The 24,620-nt window shown below is 50.8% G+C and overlaps 2 protein-coding genes across 2 annotated transcripts; both read right to left on the bottom strand.

The window, feature by feature from the left end:
• Positions 1-5,427: 5,427 nt before the first annotated feature.
• Positions 5,428-10,352, bottom strand: PLPBP (pyridoxal phosphate binding protein). The gene is made up of 8 exons (XM_074563429.1): positions 10,198-10,352; positions 9,616-9,723; positions 9,365-9,400; positions 8,698-8,773; positions 8,385-8,519; positions 8,041-8,183; positions 7,293-7,391; positions 5,428-7,102 (listed from the first exon to the last, which is right to left on the bottom strand). The coding sequence occupies exons 1-8, from the start codon at positions 10,291-10,293 to the stop codon at positions 6,965-6,967; spliced, it is 831 nt and encodes a 276-aa protein (XP_074419530.1). The 5' UTR covers positions 10,294-10,352; the 3' UTR covers positions 5,428-6,964.
• Positions 10,353-11,477: 1,125 nt separating this feature from the next.
• Positions 11,478-24,412, bottom strand: ERLIN2 (ER lipid raft associated 2). The gene is made up of 11 exons (XM_074563428.1): positions 24,215-24,412; positions 24,047-24,128; positions 23,650-23,696; positions 23,106-23,167; positions 22,141-22,266; positions 20,123-20,196; positions 19,642-19,700; positions 18,279-18,370; positions 17,840-17,929; positions 15,500-15,579; positions 11,478-14,406 (listed from the first exon to the last, which is right to left on the bottom strand). Exons 1-11 carry the CDS (start codon positions 24,319-24,321, stop codon positions 14,197-14,199), a joined length of 1,029 nt encoding a protein of 342 aa, XP_074419529.1. The 5' UTR covers positions 24,322-24,412; the 3' UTR covers positions 11,478-14,196.
• Positions 24,413-24,620: the final 208 nt, after the last annotated feature.

Raw genomic sequence — 24,620 nt, 5'->3', positions numbered from 1 at the left:
TGCTGCGGCGGTGGGCGTCGGAAGGAGGAGATACTCATCAGCACACACTCCCAAGCTGTTCCCACATGCGCTTTGGTTTGGGAACATAAGCAGCGCAGGGGCCCGCGCGGCTCGTTAGACACTTCCCCAGCAGCGGCCTCGTCTCTCCAGCTCTCCCCTGCCCGCGCCCTCGCTGCCTCCCGCTGGGCAGGGACAAGGACCGTGGCCCCAAGGGCTCTTCATGACCAGTCGCACCCCCCACAGACCTCCCCCAGGGGGTCAGCTGTCAGACCCCAGAGCCCTGGAGAACAACAGGAGACCAACATCATCTTGCCAGTAAAAAAACAACAATCAACAGTGTACCCACATCTTCCCTGCTTCTTTTTTCCCCCCTCCTTTTTTTTTTTTCCTCCCCTTTTTTCCGCTGAGCAAAATTTCTACGGCAGGAATTCCCCTCCCGCGCTCAGCGCCGCAGGATGCTGGTCCCAGATCCTGCCGCTGAAGCTGGACGAGCAACAGGAAATCGCTCGTGTCCAGTATCCTGTGAGATAGATCCGCTCAGAGATCCTGCGAGCGGCTGCGCCACACGAAAACCTCCCCAAAACCCCAGCCGGTGAGCTCTGCCTCCCGCTTTAAACACCGCGGAAAGCAAGAGGGGTCTCCCCTCCTCCTTCTGGAGAAGACGAGCCTGCGGGCTGGAGCTCGCTGCTCTCCCCGGCTGTCCCCACCGACAGGGAGAGGGGGCTGCTCGTCTGGCGTCCGATTAAGGCACCAGGCACCCGCAGCACAGCAAACCCTGCGCCAAATAGGGGAATCCCCGAACGCCGCGGGGCACAGGGCTCAGCCACTTCCCTTCGCTGGATCGAGCCCTAAATTAATAACTCCAAGCAGCCCAGCGCTTGCAAGGACCCCGGGAGCCGCCGTGCAGCGCCGCTCACCGCCGTGCCCTTCAGCACGAGAGCTGGGAGCAAGACACACGGGGCTGACCCCGATCCAAACCGCAGTCCCTGCCCCTCTCCTTCCCCTTCCTCGGGGCAGCGGCTCCACAACCAGGACAGAAGGGCCCTGGGAAACCCCAAGAGCTGCCCATGTGCGGAGAGGAACGGGGCTTGGCCTGGATCTCAGGCCCTGGAGGATGTTGGTCTGTGCCGGCAGCATCCAAGGGCAATCCGAGCTCTGGAGTTGTCTCCACGACACATTGAAGCAATCAAGCCACTGTGCGTGGTCTTCAGAATCTCAATCTCCTATAAAATTACCTCCAAGAACAGTCAAAACCTTGTCCAAGTTAGTAACAAATGGGAAATACCTGGCCCCAGCCCCGCTGCGAGGAGAGGGGCTCAAGCAACACTTCCCACACGCTTTGAGCCCGGCGGAGTTCAGGTTCTTTCAACTACTTCCAAGCCCCGCTCCGAGCTTTTCCAGCCCCGACCCCTCCTGGTGCCTCCTGCCCAGGAGACAACAAGGCAACCTGTCTGAAACCCCACGGCCACGGCTGTGCCGGTGCCAGGTGCCAAATCCCCCTGCCCCTCGCTCCCGTTCAAAGGTAAAACCGCTCCGTAACCACGGCAGGGCACAGGGAAAGACAAGCGGCGCAGGACTCTCTAAATTCCTTTCACTGGGATCCAATAAAAACCTTGGCAGTTGCCGGCCTTCCTGCCGGAAACCCGATATCCCAGAAATAAACACTCTTCCCACTTTGAAGGGTTGCAGCGGGCTCGGGGGCGAGCTGCTCCCAGCCGCCCCCCACTCTCACCTGCCCGCAGCATCCCCGGAACAGGGCAGGGAACTGAGCCAAGAGGGACGGGGAACTGCTGGGGAGGGGACAGCAAAGGGCCACCAAGAGGATGAGGGGACTGGAACATCTCTCTGATGGGGAAAGGCTGAGGGATTTGGGGCTCTTCAGCCTGGAAAAAAGCCGACTGAGGGGGGATCTTATCAACGCTGATCAATACTTCAAGGGGGGTGTCAGGAGGACGGGGCCAGGCTCTTCTCAGTGGTGCCCAGCGACAGGACAAGGGGTAACGGGCACAAACTTGACCGTGGGAAGTTCCATCTCAAGACGAGGAGGAACTTCTTTGCTGTGAGGGTGGCAGAGCCCTGGCACAGGCTGCCCAGAGAGGTGGGGGAGTCTCCGTCTCTGGAGACATCCCAAACCCGCCTGGAGGCGTCCCTGTGCCACCTGCTCTGGGTGACCCTGCGCTGGCAGGGTTTGGACCAGATGATCTCCAGAGGTCCCTTCCCACCCCGGCCATTCTGTGATTCTGTGACCCAAATATCTTGATTTTCTCATGGAAGCCGAGCAGCCTGCACCTGCCCACAGGCGACAGGGTGCCGGGCACCGGGACCAAGCCTGGCTACGGCACCCAGTGCTACCAAGATGCTTTCGTGTCCCTTCAGTCCCTCTGGGCTCGGACCCACCAACTCCCTGCACATCGATTTGGCAGGGAGGCCACGCTCGGCTCCAGACACTTCCCAACACAAAGGATATTATCTGATAAAAAAATAAGCCAAGCCTGGCTTTGTGGAGGAAGGGGAGGGAACGATGCCTGGACTCAGCAGCTTCACAAAGTGCCTCTCACAGGAGGGGCTGCTGCTCCAGCACCGGAGCTTCCCTGAGGATGAGGATGGCCTCAGGTGGCCAGCCCATCTCTCCAGGAGCCAGGAAAGGAGAATCATGGAATCATAGCATCCTTTAGGTTGGAAAAGACCTTTAAGATCATCAAGACCAAACCAGTAAACCCAACACTGCCACATTATCACTAACCCATGTCCCTCAGCACCACGTCTGCCCGTCTGTCGGACACCCTCCGGGATGGCGACTGCGCCACTGCCCTGGGCAGCCCATTCCAGTGCTTGACAACCCTTTTAGAGAAGAAATGTCTCCTAATACCCATCCTAAACCTCTCCTGGCACAACTTGAGGCCATTCCCTCTTGTCCCATCGCCTGTTCCTTGGGAGAAGAGCCCGACCCCCCCTGGCTGCCCCCTCCTTTCAGGGAGTTGTGGAGAGTGAGAAGGTCTCCCCTCAGCCTCCTCTTCTCCAGGCTGAACATACCCGGCTCCCTCAGCTGCTCCACAGTTCTCCAGACCCTTCTCTCTGTGCTCCAGACCCCTCACCAGCTCCGTGTCCCTTCTCTGGACACGCTCCAGCACCTCAAGGTCTTTCTTGTCATGAGGGGCCCAAAACTGGACACAGCACTCGAGGTGGAACCTCACCAGTGCTGTGTACGGGGGGACAATCACTTCCGAAGCAGCAGCACATCACCCCATCCAGCAAAATTGACAGTTTTATTCCTTCAGAGGCAGCCAAGTCTGCCCACAGGTGCTCCCCAAGCCCTGGGAAGAGTTTTTCCCTCCATGACGCATGTGAAGTTCTGCTCTGCATGCCGGCATGGCTCAGGGGGGCCAGTCTGGCCAGCCGTCCTCCAGGGGACAGCATGGAAACACGGGTCACCTCAGGGGGCAGCTGGGGAACCCGAGGCCGTGCCTTTGCCACAGGAGGTGATGGCGCCTGCGCCACCGGCCATCAGCAAGGGCTGCAAGTCACGAGGGTGGAGTCGTCCCTCTGGCCGCAAAACAAGCCGCCTTCGTCTGCTGGCCGCATTCCTCCCAGGCAAATATTGACAGTGACATCGCCCCAAGGAGCGGGGAGCGGGAGCACTGCTGCTTCAATAAACCGGCCAAGCGCTTTTAATAGATGTAAATAAAGCTTGTGTTGCAGGGGGCCGAGGTGCCCGAGCGGGGAGTGGTTCATTAAGAGGCCAGGGCGCCTTTCATCTCCGGCTCGTTGGCTCCACTCCAGTGACCAACAGTTCCCATCTGCCGGGTGACCTCCACTGAAGGAGTGGGTGGTCTGCACCCTGCTCCCCCCGGGCAGGTGTCCAGCGTCACCAACACCGTGGCTCCGCACCCTCGGGATGGAGGTGGGCACCTCCAGGAGGAAGGGAAGGTGCCAGTGGGCACTGCCCCCAGCACCGGCTTCGGGGAGGCTCAGTCGCAGGAGGAGCATGGGAAAGCTCTCAGGCATGACACGGCCAGAAGAAAAGAAGCCAGTTGGAAGCAGGACGGGCGAGAGAAACAGCTGCAGAGCAAGGGAGCAGAAGCTCACGCTGCTCCTTTCTCCTCTCCAGCGCCTTGTCACAGCCCAACCCCGGCTGCTGCAGCTGGCGCTGCCGTTGAGGCACAGCACCCAAACTGCCCTCCAAACTGCTCCCCGCAGCCACCTGCATGGCCCGGACACTGCTTGGCTGGAGATGAGAGGTGTCCCACAGCCGAGAGCATCCCCAGCCCCGCAGCTCTCCAAAGCCACTGAGACACACAGCTCCAGCACGGTCTCACGTAGGAGGCCGCCACCAAAGCCAACGGAGCCCTAAATGTTTTAGCAGGCAGTACACCGGCAGGTCAGAAAACCAGACCGCACGCTTTCGTGAGCCAGTCTGCTGCTTAAATACAACTGTTCCAGAGCGCACGGAAGCCAGGACAAGCCTTGTCCTACCCCACAGCCACCCCTGCACGCCCACCTCCCAGCTGACACCATTTACTAACCTCATTAAGCTTGGCTAGCGTCCAATTTCAACTCAGGAAATAAGCACAAAATGCCTGAGAGAGGAAAAGCAAGAGGGGACGTGAGCCACGGCGCAAGACAATTCTCAGTGTACACCCGCCCCGCTGCTCTGTGCTCGATCAGAAAGAACTGCAGCAGCGCAGCCGGTTCTGGAGCCGCGGGCTGGTGGGAAAGGGGCGTCAGCGAGGGGTGAGCAGAGCAGGGGGTCCCCGATCACCCCCCGGCTCAGAACCGCCTGCTCCAGGGCTGGGCTAGCTCTGTAAGCTCAGGTAGCCCATCACTTTCATTCCTGGTTTGCTCCAGCCAACATTTTACAAGTAGCAGACAAACACTGCGGGGCCACGGGCTGTCTTTGCACGTTGGAATCAAATTCAGATAGAACAGGTGTCCTGAGTTTGCTCGGCAAAATAAACGAAAGGCTTTTACCATTGTGAAATTTGCAAACAGGAGGATCTGTGGTCAGTGCGCAGCGCCGAAGTTCTGGCAAGAGAGAGATGGAAGAGGAAGGGATTCACTTCAACCACCAGCTGGGAAATAAATAGTTATTTTTGAGACTCATTGTTGATCCGTACCTGCCCGACAGCGGCCGAGGAGCTGGTGTCTCTCCTCCGGTGGCCCAGGAGCGCTGCCCCGGGCCTGGGGAGCAGTGCCACCCAGAGGGCTTCTCCAGAAACAGCTCATGCCGTCTGACATCTCGCCCACCTCGGCAGCTATTTTTTTTCCCTTTCTGATCAAAGAAAGCGTCACTTTCTTTGCCAGCTCCGTTTCAGCTGTTTTTCAAACCACCCTCCTCCCTCCCTCCCGAGACAAGCACGTCTCGCTCAACAGCAGCTCCGGGTTTGGGAAATAGCTCCAACGACAACTCAGGGCATTTATTCACAACACTGGAACATAAAAATAACATCTTTAATAGCTTTATAGTTGGCACAGATGGTATTAAAATTCACCACTTTTTATTAATAGACTATGAAACACCACATGGTGCAGGCCGCGCAGGGCAGCTCAGACTGCATGTTGCTTCTAAACCATGTAGCTATGACAGGTTGGTGTTAGAGTTGACTCTTTTCATTTACATTCAGCATTTATAGTCAGAGAGTAAAACCAACAGCTAGATTTAACCACACGCACACAGAGAAAAGCCTGGGAGGGATGTTTCCGCTGGCAACCGCTGCCGCCTCCTCCTAGCAGCACACAAAAGCCCAAAAATGCAGTTGTAACACAGGTTACAAGAGACTTGTCATTGGCCAAACAGCACATGCCGTAACACCGGAGCTTCTGCTCACACCTGAATCAAACAGCTACTGCAGGGCAAGAGTCCTTTCCCTCTTCCAGGAGAAGTGAAGGCTAGACCAGCGCTTAAGATATTAAGACATCGCCTAGAAGCTCTGTCAGTGGCGACAGGATTTTTTTTCAGGAAACCTAGAACACAGCGGAACAGTAACACCTTATTTTCCAGAGTACTTTTCCCAAAGGGCCTCTAGCAAACCTCACTGCTGCCCTGTGAGACAAGCACGTATTATAATCCTCATACAGATGTGGGCGGGACGGTGAAAGCACCAAACGGTCAAGTGACTTGCCTTGGGAAGCAACAGCAAGCTGATGGTCGAGCGGGGACCTTGCAGAAAAGCCCCAAAAAGAACTTACAGCGTCAAGAATTACTATGCAGAATGAATATAACTCCCAACAACACTTCACAGAAGGGGAAGGTTGAAAACACCCCAGAAGATCTGAGCAGACATGGAACCAACGGGGAAAATGAACAGTGTCAGCCTGAAAAGGACAAACTTCAGCCAAAAAGACACTCCCACCCTTGTGATCTGCATCCAAACCGTTAGGCCATGAACTCATGCTGGCGACTGTGCTCCTTATCCAGCTTCGTGTGCTTGTTATTCGTCCTCTTTTTAAGTGGACACAGTCTCTCCAGTGTCACAGTGTGTCTCTATCACAGTTTCTACGTAAGCATCCCCTCAGCAGTGATCGCGTGCAAAACTTTTATTTGGGGAAACATTTATAGGTCTCTGGCAAGATTATAACTTATTTAATGAAGAATTTAGTCCTCAGTGAAAACATAATCACCACCACTGCTGCAGATACATCTTGCTCATTAGCAACTCCATCCTGACAAATATTTAGTTTGTTCAACCTAATAATCCAAAAGTCACTGTCCTTAATGACCCTGAAGGAGCCAATATACCACAGTCACTTTCAACCATAAATTTTCTTATCATTTGTTGGTTATAAACATTTCCAGTTTCTATGGGTACTCTATAATCACAATAAATTATGAGGCATTTCTGGCCTTTGTTCTGTTAGGAGGAATTCCCTCTCACCATCACGATCGGGTGCCGACACGGAGGGAGGTAAGAATGCATAGTGAGGTCTCCCATCATCTGTCCTCTGTCGAGGCCGCTTTTTTTTCCACCTAATGACCCTGCACTGTCAAGGTCTCCGTTTCGCCTTTAGTTTCAGCAGGGGCCTTGCCACCAACTGCTTTGTTGGAGTAATCTCGCTCTCCAAAAATGGTGCTTCCAATCCTGACGTTTGTGGATCCAACCTCTATCTACAAAGAGACAGAAGGGAGGAGTTCAGGGCCGGGCTGCCACCCACACCTGCCAACACGGTCCGTACCAACCTCGACGCTCCCCGTGTCACAGAAGGACAGTTCCCCACGTACCCGCCACCCGCAGCTACAGCTAGGGTCCGTTTTCATCCCCAGAACTCTATCCCAGCACCAGGAGCGCACGACTTACCGCGTGCTGGAAGTCTGTGGACATGCCCATGCTCAGCTCCACCTTCTCAATGGGGAGATTCAGCTTTTCACACACTTCCTGCCGCAAAGATAACAGCATCTAGAAGGGAGGAGGAAAGAAGAGAGGATCGCACATCTGACAGCCACGCCAGCTCAGTTTCAGGGTTTCACAGATCATGATTTCTGCCTTTCTTTGAAGTCTCCTTCCCACAGAATGTGCAATTCCCACTCTTCCTACTGAAGCTTGCTCTGCAGCGCTGTAATAACGCCTGGAGATTTCCCATTACAGGCTACGTTACTGACAACACGCGTACTTACAAGTCTACGCATCTCCTGAAGACATCCAATTATGCCACCAGCATGACAGACGAGGAACGCTGACCTAGTTCCTCTGCCTGATGCTGCCCTGTGCAGACAGTGCGCAAAGGAAGGCTGAAACCTCATCTGAAAGCTGGCCCAGAGGATCCCGGACAGCAGTTGCTGCACAAGGTGCCCCTGCTGATGTCCTGGCTACAGCTTCAGAGAAGGGACGGGACCAAATACACCTGGGCACTGGCTGCTGCAGAAATGAGCCTAACACCTGCACTGACACTGACACTTCAGAGACCTGTGCTACTCTGAACAAGGTCTTTCTATTGACAATCTACAGTCAGACTTACAGCTTGACTGTGTGCTGGTTTGGCTGGGACAGACAACAGACTGTAACGAGAAGCCAGCCAACAGTTCATGTTTCTCCTAGAAAATCTTACCTGGAAGTCAGGGTTTGGCCCCTTGCTAAGGTCATGCCCGATGCTGCCGATCGTCATCAGCCCCACAAATTCCAGGCTCGGACACTTGTTGATGACATGCTCCACAGCAGCCGTGGTGTCTCCAGGAGGAAGGCCATGCTTACCTGGCAAGAAGTGGGGAGATTTGTGCCAAGCTCTGCCAGAGACCTCCCCTCCCCACAGCCAGGCAGAAGCCAACAGATGAGGAAGTTTCTTCTTAGCTTAGAGAAACTCTTTAAAAGCACAAACCTGAAAACCACGCCATTCAGGTTCTTTCATTCAAGTCAGCGGGACAAACCTGCATAACATCAGAAAAAAACACTTACTGTCTTCTCCACTCGTGTTAACTTGCACCATGACCTTCAGCTTCTGAGATGACCCTTTTTTCTGCCACGAGCTGTTGACTCTGTCTGCCAGTTTCACAGAATCCACCGTTTCCAACATGAACAGGTTCGGGACAGCTGGGGAGAAAACACAGGCTGAGGGCAGCTCTGCCGGCACAGAAATTTTTGTACCTACAGCTCGGCTCGCTCACAGAGACAGGCACTGGTGAGTTCATGTACACGAGGTTGTTATTATTTGAATGTTGGAAGACTATTGCCCACAGGGTCACTGCACATAAAATTAAATAGGGTTTACCGATCAACTTGTTGACGTTACTTTTCTGCAGATGGCCAATAAAATGCCACTTAATCTCCGGACAAGAGGACAGAATCTGAAAGCAGAGAGGAACAGTCACGCTTGAATGACAATTCCCTCTTACCCCGCACAGTATTTAAGTCTTGGTTTGCCCACAAACAAAATACCAGACGCCCAATCTTCTCTTGTTGTTTACCCTGAAAGACACAGCTCGGGCAGTGCTCGTGGTGTGTACTGAGATTGCTTCACAGTCTGGAGAGGAACAGGGCTGTGGCTGCAGAGCATTACTCAGTGAATAAGGCAGGCAAAGCTCTTTTGTAACTGAACAGTCACAAAATGAGATTTTACCCAAACTGAGTGTTACCATTTTTTTTAAATGAGGACTGTGCATCTCCCACAGCAGAAAGCACAAGAGGTAAAGCATTGTTCAGACAAATACTTTATGACTAAGGCCCACGTGTTCACAGAATCCTCTGGAGCCAGCAAGGCAACGAGGGGGACGGGGGCAGAGGCAACGAGCTAAGAATAACTCCACCATTTATCCGAAATGACAAGGATCAAACAGCCTTCACCACCAAATCCCTAATGAAAAACAGGTCTTTTGCCGAACAGCTCTCAGGACACAGCCATACAGGGAGGGAGAATATATAAGGAACTGCATACTTACTCTGGAGTCTGACGCCTTTTCTAGCAACTCTTGAACCTAAGAGAATTGAAGACAATCTCTTGTTAAAACCATGCCAAACGTACCAGCACCATAAGAACAGTCTCTTCGAACCTGGGACCAACATGTGCCCCAAATACAGGCCCAGGAGCATGAAGCTATAACCAAGCCCAGCTCCCCATGCACTGGGCTGCCCAGCACCTGCCTTCGGCGCAGGGGCCAACTCGCAGCCCCATGGGACCCAGCCAACTCACATAGTTCTCCCCAAAGCTGCGCTGCCCGTGGCTGTAGGCGTCGATCACCATCTCTGCTGGCTTCGTCTTGCTGACGGCCACCAGCCGCGGCTGCACGGCTGGGAGCCCCTGCAGAAATACTGAGGGTGAGGGGGACGCCCGGGGGAGGCTCCAACCTGCCCCACGCTCTCCCCAGTGTCCTGTAGCGTCCAGCTTCGGCCCCCTGCCCCACCGCAGGTCACCCCACAGCCTGGGGCTGCCATGGGAGGGGGTGAGGGAGGCCTCCACGGTGATGGGGAGCCCGTCCCTATGGGGGGGGCTGGCTCTACTGGGGGAGGCCTATCTCTAAGGACAATGACAGGGTCCTGGATTCTTTGCTGGGGGAAACGGGCACCCACCTCCACGGTGGGCCCGTCTCTGTGGTGATGAGGGGGCTGTCTCCATGGTGACGGAGGACTTGCCCTCACGATGCGGGGCCCGTCTCTATGGTGACGGAGGACCTGCCGCCAAGGCGAGCGGGCCTACCCCGACGGGGTAAGGGCTCCCTCCCTCCCGCCGCGACCCCGGCCCCTCCGCCGCGACCCCGGCACCGCCGCGCCTCACCTGCGGCCTCCTCGCCGCCGCCTGCTGCACCTGCTCGGTGACGGCCCGCAGCGCCGGGCCAAGCCCGTCCCCGGCGGCCATGCCGGCTCTCCACATCCCCGGCCGGCCCCGCCGCCCTCACTTCCGCCACACACACACAGGCGTGCGCGCGCGTCACTCCTCCCCGCCGGCCAATGGGAACACTCCGCCGCGCACGGCCGACCAATGGCAGAGGGGGGGCGGGGAACAGGGGGCGGCGGCGCCATGATGGGAAGGTCGGCGGGCGCCATGGCGGCGGCGCGGAGGGCAGAGCGCAGGCCCGGCCGCCGGGCTCGGGGCCGCCCCCGCTCGCTTGGGGCCGGCCGCCGGCCTCCGCGAGCTCCTGAGGGGAAAGGCTGGACTGCGGGGCCTGGCTGGGGCTGCCTGTCTTTGGTGGGCTGCGAGGACGGCATCTCCAGAAACCCTGGGCCCTCACGACTGGAGAGAAAACCCAGAAGCCTTGTCGGTTCAACGGGCGAGGACAAGAAAAGCCACACCCCCCCCTCAAAAAAATTGACATTTTTCCCACCCCTGTGAAGAGCAGTCTCGCTAGGGTGTACATTTCAGAAAGAAACCATAAAAAGAAAGGCAGGCGACAGCACTTTCTCGGCAGGCCCCGCTGGAGCCATGAAGGCCGGGTGGCCGCACCAGGAAGGACCCCACCACGCACCCACCACAGCCAGGGAGGCCCCGGTGCTGCGGACAATGCCAGCCTTTATCGAGGCAAGTGGGATGGAAAGAATGGGAGACCGCCAGCTGGAACCCATTAGCTAAAATATTTGCCTTAACACGCAGAACTTAACTCTCCCTCCCCGTATTCTGAGCAACAGCAGTATTTACACAGCTGTTTAGAAATACCCAGAAGGTTCCTGCCCTTTGTCTTGCAAAACATGACAATGATTTTCTGCAAACTGTACCAAATCCTAGATACTTGCCACTGAAGTCTCCGTTCATGTATTTTTCACCAATTTGAGCCAAAAGATGCTTGTGGCAGCCGACACAGACACCTCTGCCCCTCTTCTTCAGCCGGAGCTCTGCTTTTCTATCTCCTGCCCACTGGAAAGGCAGAGCTGGCAGCGTGCAACAGGACAGGCGTGTTCCTGCCAGCACAGCACCCATCTGCAGCACTCCGCAGCTCCACACACTCCCCCTGGAGCAGCAGCAGCCGTGGTGTCACCCCGGTAAACATTCCCCTGCAAATATACCTACACCTAGTGTTAAAGGTTATCCATTAAAAAAAAAAAAAAAAAAAGAGACCGATATTAAAATTGAAGGCCATTTTATTGTCATAGCAAATACCAAAATAAAAAGGCTTTTAATTCAATACATAAGATCATCAAAGACCGTACTGGTAAAGCATTACCATGCTCCCGCCAGCAATTCTCAGGTATCAGCAGTGCCACAAACCTGTACTTTGTTTGTTATACAGAGTGGTTTTAAAAATTCAGATCTTCATTTCAAGATTTCAGATTATGGAAATTAGAACAAAATGCCAGTTAAAGAGATACATGGAATAAAGATTTACATGTAGTGACAGATCTACTCTGGAAAATTAAGGAAATTATACATAGAATGAAGAAACCTGAATGAAAAAGCAACAGTGGGTTTTGACTTGTGAAGACTGGTAAGATTTCAACTTTGTTTTTGCCTTTTTATTGTTATCACAATTTAAATTACAGGAATACTTTAGCAGTAATGTTTTCAATTAAAAAAAAATCATTAAGACCTATTTATTCCAAACTACTGTCTTACTGTGAAGTCATACAAAGACATACTTGATAATACCTTTTTGGCTTATTTGGGTCTCTTCGTTAGTGAAAAATACTTGCGTAAAAAGTAGGTTTTAGTTACTAGTGGAAACCTCTAACATCAATGTAGAACAATCACACAAATGAGATCACCCTCAAAGGTTTAGATACTATTACCTCATTCCTAAGTTTCTGCTACTCCCTGTTCATAATCTTCCTGCAGAGACCCATTTATAAAAGTCAGTAATATTACAGCCTGCCTATTGATGCAATTTTTTGACGGCTGTGTTGTCTAATGTAGTGCATAGGTCTGGAGATGGAACTTCCCTTAGCTCCTATTTTCCAACAAATACAAAGACGTCACATAGGAGATGGGACTTTTCTCCAGCAGAAACTGACATTTAGCTTTTATTTTGCATTTTCATTATGAATAGTCACTCTGCTAACAGGAAAAAGAAAACTGAAGTAAAAATACTGGAACCAGCAGCTGAAATTCATCAGATTTCTATCTTAGTGTGACTGCCTTATTAAAAAGACTAGTGTGTATTTAAAACACTGAAGAGTGAGACCAAGTGTAGTCGGTAGCAAGCGTTTAGGGCACAAGATTGTAAATGCAATAGGCTGGTCTCTGACAACTAAGTTAGCACTTACACTGGCATCATCTCATATTAGTGTGTTGGCCGCAAATTATAACAGCAATTAATAAACAGGCTCTTCTGCCAAGTGGCAGATGGATTAGGGAGAGGAAAAAAAATGTTCTCTCTAGGCCTGAACTTTTGTCTTTAACACCCCCTCAAGTTTTGCATGACTGTAAAACAAAACCCTATTGCCTCTTTGCATCTGGTATGTGAAGTTTTCTGAAATGAAAGGTACATCATATAGCATCGTTCTGAGCAAAAAAGGAAAATTTATCTTTGGACAGTCCAGAGATTCTTTTCTTTGCCCTGTGACTTTTCAGTATGATGTTTTATGTCCTTTGCTACTAGGAAAGCTTCCTTTTGCGAGGTCTATTCAGAAAAAAAAGCCAACCGAACCCAACAGTAACTCGGTTCCGTTCATTTCAGTATACCTGAATGTCCTCTTTCTAATAAGACACTGTAAACACTGAAATCCAGTTGGTCTTGCAGAGGCAGGTAACGTACGGTAATGACCATGGGACTAGTCATTCAAGCAGTTACTCACCAGCAAGGCCTTTTGCGAAGTCAGGGTCCCTGAGACAAAAATTCTTTTCTCCCTAGTTTTTCTAACTATGATGACTGTGACAAGTACCACGCTTGCAGTCTGGTTTCACTGAAAATCAAGTCCAATTATCCACTGGCAGGACAGTGCCTCCATCAGCCCACCCACAGCCCTCGCCTAGCAGCTAAACTGCTGGGAAAGGCCTCAAAACACAGACTCCCCTCCGCCCTCCCCAAATATGACAAATGGAAATCAAAGCAGTGTTAAAATGCAGAAAATGAAGAGTTTGGGCCACTACCTGCGTGACACCTGGTCTAAGGCTTAGATCCCCCCCCATGGTAACTAGGCAACCTGCAGGATTTCAGCTGAACTTCTGTACCTCACTGTGCACGTGGTCTCAGCTGCCCTACCAAGGCAAAACACATCGGCTCAGACCTCAGTCGAAGGTAGTTTCGTGCATTTGCTGCAGCCCACGCTCAGGATGGGCCCAAAGCCTGCGCACAGGCTGTTAAACCGTCCCAGCACCCCACACAATGAGCAGCAACCTGCCGTTTGGACAAGGTCCGGGCCTTCAAGCAGACACATGTAGTGCACAAAAAGTCTAGCACCTTTTTTAAAAGGGGTTTGAAATAAAGTACTTGAAATTTCCAACAAGAAAAAAAACCCACAAATCAAGTCGTAGCAGCAATTCCCCTCCCTCCAAAACCTCAAAATTTCTTTTCTTCCAACTGCTACAAACCACCTCAATCCAAAATTACGTACCCATCTAAGCTGGCTGCCAAACAGATAGTCTAGCTAGCCTCTCCAGAATAATTTGGTCTGCATGTCCATGAGCGGGGAGAGGTGCATCTAGAGGACGTACTTGGAGATGGCTGCTTAGAAGTTACCAGAAAAAACACCCCATAAATACCAAAGTCTTTGTGTCTCATTGTCATACAAAAGATTGAAAGGATTAAGTCTGATTCATCTTTTTCAGTACAGGAAAGGGGGAAAACAAAAAGGAACTTCCCAGTTCATACTTCTTCTGATATAAAACGAATAGAAATCTTTCTTTTCAGTTGACGTTATGAAGTAGTTTTGTGTCCTCACTGGCTCCTGCCCCATCCTCTTCTTGGATTCCTTCTGCCAGTCCCTCTGCAAATTTGGTCTGGCTTCCTGCATAGTCCATGAACATGTTGGGAATATCTTTGCCAAAATATATCTTGCTGTTTGCTGCGATAGCCTTGTATTTCATCAGCTGCAAGTACTCAGGAGTTAATTTCAGCTGCACAAAAGGAAAACCGATCACCAACAGCTCTGATTCAGTCAAAAGCAAATTTCTGTCATGAGCATACGAGGCACCTCCTTTTCCACAAGACTAGCAGGCATGCTCATCCTCTCTTCAGCTGAAAAGACGGAGCGCCCAGGAGAAGGCTCTCTTTCAGTATGTCTAAGTGAAGCTCTAAATCCCAGTGACTAAATGGCAAAATGAGAAAGTGATGGAAGCAGCTGGGGAAATGTTCAATCCAAACGTACCAGAGATGGAGATGCTCGAAAGCACATAACTCACTGAAAGCCCTCGCAATGCAAGCTACTGGAAAGAAAAATACAACTGGCTTTTTTCCAGAGAGCAGATTGACGAGTCTGTTTCGGAGAGCAGAGCTCATTCGTTCAGAATAATGACATTATAAAAGGGAGGATAGAATAACTGGGACAGAACTTGTGCACAAACATCCCAGACCTCTGTCCATTCTCACTGACCCTTACAAAACAGAAAGCCTTCCTGCTGGGATGTCCTGGGAACATGCTGTAGGCAATAACAAGCCTGGCAGTTCTATCCATATAATTTCTCCATTTCTAGGGGGTTTTGCATTTGGTTTCTTTTTTCCCTTTTGCAGGACCAAGGCTTTGCCAGGCTAATTATGATTGGTTTGGTGTATAAGATGAGTTCTTTACCTGAACACTTGTTTACTCTAAGCCTGCCTGTCACTCTAGAGATCTCCCTGCTTTGACTGCTCGCCAGCTTGCAGACTGGAATGAATCGACATTTCTGATTACAACAGCGTGAAAGGGCAACACTGAAACTGATATTCTATCTACAGAGGGAGCCACGGCCCCATTAGCAGAGCTGTCTCCAGAGATGACCAGATATTTCACATATCCTGACATAAATTCATTTGTCCAGAGAAGAAAATGAATTTGCAAATAAGGATCTAATTGTTTCAGTCTCAATGAAAAGTTTTCTGAGAGAAGATAGCTTTTTTTTTTCTTTTTGACTTCATGAGACACAACAAACGAACAATAATCACAGCTGTCTCTTTTGCTGAGTGTTTCTAAGGAGCCCTGCTTCAAGGCACAGCGTAAGGAAATAACAATACCTTGTTAGCCTCGGCTACTTTCATAGCAGTGTAGCATTCGGCATCAGCTCTTGCCTTCTCTCTTGCAAGAAATGCAGCATCTGGAAGAAAACACATGCTATCATATTCAGATTTCCAGCCATGTAAGCACCATTTGCAGCTGGAAACTTTTTAAAGTGGCCAGTACCCAATCTAAACTGTATGGGATAAAACAAGGGGAAGAGGGAACAACATGGGAAACCCAGAAATGGGATCTCAATTTACATCTAAAATGCTGCAGGATGATAGCATTAAGTAAATTGCATCTGCAACTGAAGACCTCAAAGCATTTTACAAACATAAGGTTTTTATTACTACCCCTGTCATGCGGGCTGAGAACACTCTTTCTTCTTTAGCCAGCCACTAACTCTCGTGCTGAAAACACAGCAACTGTTCCACTGAAAAAGCGGTATTTACCCACGACATTTGCACAGGACTCCAAGAACAGCACAGCAGACTGCTCTACAGATGAAGTCTGTGACTGTGAATGCAATTCCCCAGATGGGATTTTGTCTGGGATATTGAGGTTAAGGTTCTGGCACATAGAGGCAGGCGATTTTAACCTTTCCAGGCTCTGCCCCTTGGACAGATGTCAGAGAGCTGTTTCTCTGCAATATCAACAATTTTGTAAAGGGTCTAAATCTGCAGGATACCGAGATTCCCTGGCTCCTAGCAAAGACATTTAAGGAAAGAAACAATTCTCCTTTCTGTACTGCACTGTTTTTTCTTTCTGACTTTTTATCTGTCAATGATAACGATGTGATATCAGGCCACCGTGTTAAGGCTAAGATGAGTTTCATCTGCCTGGTTTGATGTGATCTCTTGACACTCCTTCTATGACAGGGAGCCACACAATCGTAATACATGCCAGTCTGAATTTCAGAGCGGCACAGCTGGATAAACCATTTGTTTATCTATACTAGCAGGGAGTCCTGCGAGCTGCTACACTTAAAAATCATGTAAGCAATTGGACAGTTTGGCCTGCAACTTCCTCTTTTTTGGCTAAAAAGAGTGGTCCCAGAAAAGAAATAACGAGAGAGATGGAATCCTCTGCCAGCACAGAGCTGAACTGAAGGCCTGACACTCGGTGACACACATTTATAAGGAATAAAAACCATTGTATTTCTGTGAAGAGCTTCTTAATGAGAAGCTGCTGATCTGTAAAACTCTTAATTGGCTCCTCCGCGGCGTTCTGCAGAACCTGACAGGGCCTATAATGAATGTAATTGAAAATCGGGCCTTGCCGCTCTGAGCTGGAAACACAGAGCCCTTTCCACGGCCTGGAATTGCCTCGACAAAGCATCATATCAGGTGGGCGGGGACATCTTCTGAACTGAACAGCACAACCGCCTAGAAGGACCACCTTGAGAAAGAGTTTCAAGCAGCACAGCCCGCAAAGAAACATTCCAATTCCTGCCTCCGGTCAATGCTCCTTCCTAAAAGTATTAGCTGCAAAACTAAAGGAGGATGGAAAAGCAAAAATGCAAACTAAACAGAGAGATTACAGATTTATTGGTTACAGCAAAACGCATTTTCAAAAGAAGCAGCTCCCCCTCCCCTTCTCTCAACCTTTAGGAGTTGGAAGCTTGTAACAAACCCCTGCTGTTGCAGAGTGTGTAATAGCCAGACTTTGTTTTCTAAAGATTTCACACTACAGAAAAAAACTAAAGCTAAATCTGCATACCTCTTCTTCCCTCCAAGAAAGAGAAAGGTTCTAGAAGAATCCTAAGCAAGAAAAGGATAGAAAGCTTCTGCAAGTCTACCCTACTGCTGATCATCTAGAGCTGTGGCTGCCCCCACAAGACTGCACAGTAATGTTTTAGGATGCATTCACTTCTCTGTGAGAGTCCGCAGCCGTTATCCAAAACCTAGCACTACTTCTTTTAGGAAGACACCAGCCTGCCATCCCCTTCCTCTGTACTTTTGACAACTGTTACTTCCTGCACTCATGTTATATGAAGAATCACCTAAGAATCTGTAGTCAAGCTTCACTAACGTTGTCATTGCCCAAGTATTCCGAATGCCTTCCGCTATCCTGACTGCTCTGCCCTCCTGAAAACTCCACTGCAAAAACGGCTGTGAAATTGTTGGGAGAATCGGCATATTCAGACACATTTATTCAGAACTGCAATGCAACACAAGGTACCACATACATGGGCTAAAATGAAAGACTTCAGACCAGTAACTTCACCCCTGTGAATGTCAGCTTGAAGAACAGTCAATACACACACTTCAAGAACTACTTAACTCCATGGTGAACTGCTTCAGGATCTTTAGATAAAATTCACCACAATCCATTTACTTACTCGAAAGCTCACTCACCTTCAATCTCTGAAATTCGCTTCTCTGTTTCCTTTTCCATCACTTTCTGTCCGTAAGTTATTTCGGCAACTTGTGCAACTTTTTCTGCCTCTGAAATGAAAAAGAACATATCCACGTTATCTTCGCACAGTCTTCCTAATGCCAGAAGCAACTTCACCCATGGAAGTCCTCACCACCCTGTTTTGGTGGAAATAGATTGTGGGAAGAATTTTCACCCTTCAGAAGGCATCAGTCTACATTTGTGGGCAAAGCTAGAAACCACCCGAAAAAACTCTTTTGAGTTTCTCTGGAAGAGTTTCAGATCAGCAGCACACAGACACAGCAGAGAGATCACCCAACAGTGAACCAGGTGCATCCCTGCCCAATGTCTGGGTTCTTTTTGCTGTCTATCCCCACCACACCCCCTATAGTTATTGCCTTCAAGTAAAGATATACAGACCAATGAGGGCTTTCTTCCTTTCTGTCTCCGCTTCCTTCTCCACCACCTTCTGCTTCTGTGCTGCAATCAGCAGCTTTGTCTTCTCGCTCTCCCTAGTGAGCCAGAAGAAGCCAGTTACAAAACGTGAGCTAACTGGAGTGACCTCCCGCATCTCCAGGATGAACTGTTGGCTCAGTCCTCCTTCGAGCACGTGTTTAGGGCAGGCAGCAATCAGCAAAATGAGGACACAGACCTGCACACACAGAGCTTTTTTCCTATACCAAAGTGTCTTTTCCTCCCCTCCATAGCAGGAAGACTCTTCAGCCAAGTCAGTATGAAACAGTCCCTGCTACTCTTTGCAGGCTGCCATAATGCCTTTTACAGAAGGCAGGTCACAGACCATACACATCTAAGTTTTTCGGGCTACTGTTAATGAGGAAATTATTTAAACAAAATAAGAAATTAAAATCCTGTAAAAGCCTTGCCCTCACAGATGGTTATTCTTCTTCATTTGGAAGTATACAGCTTTGAAATCACCATTCATTCAATCCAATGGCTCTGTGCATTTTACCTGCTAAAGCCTTGCCTATCTTACTGCTTTGTACATACACCAAGACACTTTAAAAGCGTGTACATAAATAAAATACTCTGCTCCCGCTCCCAATCAGGGAAGAGAGATTAGAGTCAAGAACAAGTCTCTCTCAACACATATCCTGCTGTATTTATGGCAACAGGCTCATTTGGGATTCTGCCTACCATGACCATACCGCGTGTGACTTACCACGATACCAAAAGGTCACATGAAATGCTAGGGAAGCAAAATGGACAAGAGGGATCTTATTCTGGCCTACACAGACTCTGCTGGCAGAGCGCTCCGAGAATATAAGCCGTTCTGAATGACCAAGTGCAAGAAAAGGCAGCTGGCTCAGAGCATTGAAAAGGGATCAGTATGTCAAGTGCTAGTAAAGAAAGTTATTTCAAAGATTTGCAAGTCTTCAGCCCGTTGAATCAACAGTTTCTCCATCCTAGTCAAACAACAGGATTAAGGGTGGAATCTATCCACCTGCCACTCACTCACACACTCTGGGAGGCCTCTTTAAAATAGGGCCAGTGTCAAGGGGAAGGAGCCCCTGGCCAAATAATTTCTGTGCTCAAGTGTTCAAAATGGAGAAATACCTTTAACTCAGCAGCGACCCCCCGGCCACTTACAGCGACAGACACGTGCTCATCTGGTGCAGCCTCACCAGACCCTTTCTGAGCAGCAGCACGAGGCTGAGAGCAGGCCTGGCAGAGGGCACTCTGATCACTGCCTGCTGTGAAAACACATTAATCTGGATGACCGATTCTTTTTGGTAACACAAAGGTGCAAGTCTCGGGCACTTACATGAGCTCATAATTCCTCCGGATCGTTTCAGGGATGTTCGGCTTTGTAACTCGAACTGCCTGGAAAGAGAAACCGAAGAAAACATAGGCAAGCAGCCAACAATCAAAAGCCAAACGGTCCCTGAGGCTGCAGAGGGAGGGGGAGCTAACACCGCGGCGTGCTCTGCCACACAAAGCTTTCACATGCTGCAGAAATTGTGACCAGGTCCAAACCCCACAGAGCAAACTAGAACTGAATGATCTCCTGACATGACAGGAGATTATAACCTGGGTAAACCAGTACCCAGAATAACACCAAAAGAAACCCAACACATCAAAGCTAAGAGGGGATGGAAAGGATACTGTTCTCATTCCTCAAGTTAAACCAAGTCTGTGTTATAAAGCAATTTTCTAAAAGAGTTTCACAGCTTCGTATTTCCTTGTAGCCCTTCCCCCTCCTTATGATCTGCACCTCAGACATCTCAAAGTGCAATCCTGATTACCTGTATAATTAATCCAGGGGCCATGGTAGTTAGGTCTTGCTGCAAGGCCAGTTTAAGGTTTTCATCAATCTGATCTGATTGGGGAAAAGAAAAAAAAGGTAACTAAAAACCCCACAAAGCAGATTGCTGTCAACACATACAGAACTAGCTGGAATGGCTCAGATTTCTTATTCCTGGAAAGTAAGTACAAATGTAAGTTTGATGTAGGAGTGCTGGGCTGAGAAAAGCCATCCCTGACCCCGAGGCAGGTTCCCGTCTCTCTCAGCATGTCAAGCAGCATTGACCAGTGCCAAACACTGGGGACAGACCCCAGGAACATGGCAGGCATAAAATGAAACCCTTCCCAGTTTCCCATAACCCGCAGTTTGGAATCTTTCCCAGCCAGAAGTAGCATCTTTGCGATAAAGAATCTGTGCTCTAACCCACTTCCCCATTGGTATCTTCCCAACTAGATCCTTGAGTAACACGGTCCAGCTAAATCGTGACTGATTAGGAACTGTATCTGTGCCAGCAGGAGACAAAGAAAATGGAAAGGCAGAAGTGTGAAATGGTTGCATCAGTTATTTTAATAGGCTGCAACAAAATCATCGGTAATGTCTGTTTGGCTCAATGGATAACAGTTAACTCCAGCACAGCTAAAAAATTTCAAAAGGAAATATAAACCAAAACCCTGCTTTGGTGAAAGGCTCTAAGGACAGCAGTGTTCCCAGTTGGGGCCTGCTGAGAAGCACAAAGGGAAAATAAAAATGTAATGGCCTTGAAAGTGATCACATCGCACTCCTTGATTATTTGCTTTGGTCCCAGTTTAGCTATCTGGAACTCACGCTCATAATGAAGTTCAGCCAGGAGTTTAGGAAACAGCTGTTATCAGTTTCCTGCACCTGCCTGCAGATGCGGGGGCAGAGAATGACCTAAGTCTGCTCCAAATGGGCTGTGCCCCATTGCAGAACTCCCGAGCCAGAAAACTTTCAGCTCAAACAAAGAGTTACACGGGAGTTTATACAAGTTCCTTCTGTGCAAATCAGTGGCTTTGAGTCCATTTCAAGCAGTTGTCGTCAGCAGCTGCCGACATCTGGAGACTCCATCGGCAAAGAATCAGTACACCCGCCAGCAGTCCCGTAAAGGATCTGGAGGGGAACCGAGCCCCAGTTCTGCATCTTGCACAGAGGCCTGTCAGAAAGCAGAAAGCCAGGCTTCTTGGACAGCCCAGTTTGAACAGAGAACAGGAGTTTGCAAACACCATGTTCTTTCAGACACAAATTCTGTCCATTTGGGGTCCAAAACCACCCACACTCTGCAACCCACAGCAACACTTTGCCCGCAGTCAGCACAGCTGTAGTGCTGAAACACTGGAAGGGATTTCTTGTCAGTCCAAAGCCATAAACAAAACACTCAGCACTGGCAGCGACTGGTCTGTGTCTACCAAGAAACCACCACTTTTCTTTAGACACTCTCTTGCGATGTGTTCTCCCAGCATCTGTGCTGTCTGATTTCCCAGCGGCCTGAAGGTCAGCAGACCCTTGCCAAGCAGCCCTGTTTCCCAGCACTCACTCCCAGTGCCTGGGCACCGCAGCCATGTGCGTGACACAAAGCTAATCACACCCACAGGCCAGGGAGTGCTGGCTCACACTTTTCGTAACAGCAAAGAGCAGAAGACTGGCTTTTCCATCTGGACTAGCAAACCCCGTGACTGATTCAACAAGTCACATTTGCTAAACACACAAATAATGGTGCAGAATTACTGCTCCCTCCCCTAAAGCCCTCCGCTACTACTGGCAGGTTTGGATTTTTTGTCAGAACATACTGAAGCACTCAGCACCAAAAAAATAACAAGGAGTAAATGACGGTAGCTGGTTAACAATCCTGATTCCAAACAGATCAAGCACTGGATTAATAGGTAAAAACGCCCATCAGCTGGGGGAAGTGACTTCTGCACCCACAGACCATGCAAATAACCATCAGAAACACCACTCAAGGAGTCACCAACCCAACAGCGAAAGGTCAGAGGGGCAGCTCACCGAACAGCTCAATGTAGACCTCCTGCAGCGTGTGGACACTGCAGAACTGGTTCAGCTCATGGTGAATCTTGTTGAAGATGAGAGCTTTGTCATAGTCCGCGGTGTAGTTCTTCACTATGTCATAGACTACAAAAGAAGAAGAGAAACCAGAGGGGTGTCTTGCGTTGGGCTGAGTGCTTGCAGTGAAAAGCTTATAGCTCAGTCACAACGAGAGTTGCAGCGCCAATCTGAAATGAGGAATCCACACACAAGAGAAGCCTGCACCACAAACAAATAGTTTGTTCAGGGGAATTTTATTTATTGCTAGCATTTCACAACACCGTAACTGATATTCTGTCACATGCTTTGTAAACAAAAGGACATCTAACTAATAACAGCCTTCTATCTGCAAATACGCATGGGTTGTGTCCGAGCTGCAGAATACACACTGGGTGGTCTACACACAACAAGGGAAGGGCAGCTAGCATAGAACAGAGGTGTCCAAGCACACCACCAGTGAGCTAGGCAGTTATACCACACTTGTAACCAACAGAATGTTAAAAAAATCGAAGAATTTGAAAAAAAGGTCATTCTCCTTGGGCCTCAGAGGCAGCTCACAGCCACCCTGTCTCCCCTACCTCTTGCACATCTCGTTATTCAAATCAACAGGTCTTCACTGAAGCATAAAGCCCAGTGGGGCTGTAATAATACGAATTATAAAAGCAATGGATGGTATTGGGTATTAGTGAAGCAAGTAGCAGCACAGAACAAGTACGCAGAAAAAGTAAGAAACGCATAAAATGTCTGGGAGAGCTGGTTCAAAGTTTCCACCCAGTAAGTACGGGGCTTTGTAAGGCACACAGGGGAATGCCAGGGTACGCCCCAGCTCCAAATCAAAGGCCAGCCACGCACAACCCCTTCACCTCATCTCACACGAGCAGGAGCACCAACAACCCCGGACTGCAGGTCACAGGGGAAGAACTCACCTGCACTCTGGATGAGGAAATTCACCACCTCAATTCTGTCAAAATAAATCATCACTCCTCCACTGCAAAAGGAAGAAAAAGATTAAGAACAAAAATGAAGCTTGCTGCAGGCCTGTGGAGCCAGGCAGCTCCGAGTGGAGGACACTCCCCTCTAGCGGGCTGAGCGCGGGTCCCACACCGGGCTGTGGAGCACGGCTGCGGCACTCTGGCAACCCCCCCCGCTCGCACCAGGTTCCCAGCTTCAATTACACTTCTCCAGAAACTGGATCACGGAACGTGGGCCCAGGCTTGGAAAACCCAGTGCAGACCCTGAGGATGGGTGCACATACACCACCCCAGCAGCGCTCATCAGCTTGAGCAGCGCCACACAGAGCCTTTCACCAATTTTGGGGGGGTGGGAAATCCCACCCGTGAAAACAAATGTACACGTTTTAAAGCAGGCTGGGGCAAGCAGTGGGGGAAAAGGGAAAGGACTGAAAGGTTTCTATCAGAAATGAAGGACTGGGGGGGGGGGGGGCGGTAATAGCTGAGCTGAACACCTCACCTGGTACCACAAGGGACATTTTTCACCTCATCTGTCTGCAGCGTGGTCTGAAGAGACATTTATGAAAAGAGGCTTAAGAGACAGGCTTTTCCCTGCGCAAATCCTCGGTGCTTACCAGCCTCAGAACCAGGCACCAGCCTCCGCCCGCGCCTCCCCCTCGCACCCCCCGGGGAAAGCGCTAAAAGCAGGAGTCCGACCTGCCTCGCCCGGTCCCTGGTCCCCACAGCCGCTTCTCCCCCGGTACCGGCCACAAGCACACGCTGCCCCGACCCCGCGACGCCGGCCTTTACCACAGCGGCCCTCGCCCCGCCACCCCGGGGGAGACCCGCCGAGCCCGACCCGCCCCCCGCCGCAGGACCCCCCCTCCTCCTCCCGGCGGGCGGCGGCCCGGCAGCACCTGCACCGACTTGTAGGACGTGATGAAGGGCAGCATGAGGTGGAAGCCGGGCCCGCTGGTGGAGGTCAGCAAGGCCCCGCCGCTGCGGAAGGAAAGAGAGGCCCGTGAGAGGCGGCGGCCTGCCGGGGGGCCCGCCGAGGCGGGGGGAGGCCGCGGGCCCCGCCTCACCGGTAATAGACGCCGATATGGCCCTCCTCGATCTTGTGGATGGCGGAGAGGAAAGCGGCGGCGAGGAAGCTGAAGGAGAGCGCCGCGATGGCGCCCAGCTGGGCCATGCCCGGCGCTCGGCGGCGGCGGCGGCGGCGGCGCCTCTCCCGGGCGGCGCCGCCCTGACGTCATCACCGCGCGACCGCCCCCTTCCGGCGCGGCGGCGCCCCGCCAGGGGGCGGTGTAGGCGCGGCAGACTCAGGTCTGCGGGTTCGAGACCCGCCAGCGCCACCCCTGCGCCGGTTTTTGGGGGACACCGTACCCCCGGGGCCCCGCTCTGAGGTTGGGGCGGGGGGAGAGCGGGAAGGCGACAGGGCGGGGTGCTCCGGGTGGCAATGAGCCCGGGAAGGCACCCACAGACGGTTCT

The sequence above is a fragment of the Larus michahellis genome, chromosome 20 (assembly GCF_964199755.1).
Source record: "Larus michahellis chromosome 20, bLarMic1.1, whole genome shotgun sequence".
In the NCBI taxonomy this organism is placed as follows: domain Eukaryota; kingdom Metazoa; phylum Chordata; class Aves; order Charadriiformes; family Laridae; genus Larus; species Larus michahellis.
This window is presented reverse-complemented; position numbering and strand designations above follow the sequence as displayed.

Coding starts and splice junctions, on each gene's coding strand:
- PLPBP (XM_074563429.1), bottom strand. CDS start 10,293: ATGTGGAGAGCCGGCATGGCCGCCGGGGACGGGCTTGGCCCGGCGCTG. Junction 8,520..8,697: donor TAACGTCAACAAGTTGATCG/GTAAACCCTATT, acceptor TTTTCTCCCCAG/CTGTCCCGAACCTGTTCATG. Junction 7,392..8,040: donor GGCCAAACCCTGACTTCCAG/GTAAGATTTTCT, acceptor CCTCCCTTCTAG/ATGCTGTTATCTTTGCGGCA.
- ERLIN2 (XM_074563428.1), bottom strand. CDS start 24,321: ATGGCCCAGCTGGGCGCCATCGCGGCGCTCTCCTTCAGCTTCCTCGCC. Junction 15,580..17,839: donor GCGAATTTCAGAGATTGAAG/GTGAGTGAGCTT, acceptor GTTTTCTTCCAG/ATGCTGCATTTCTTGCAAGA. Junction 14,407..15,499: donor AAGTAGCCGAGGCTAACAAG/GTATTGTTATTT, acceptor CCTTTTGTGCAG/CTGAAATTAACTCCTGAGTA.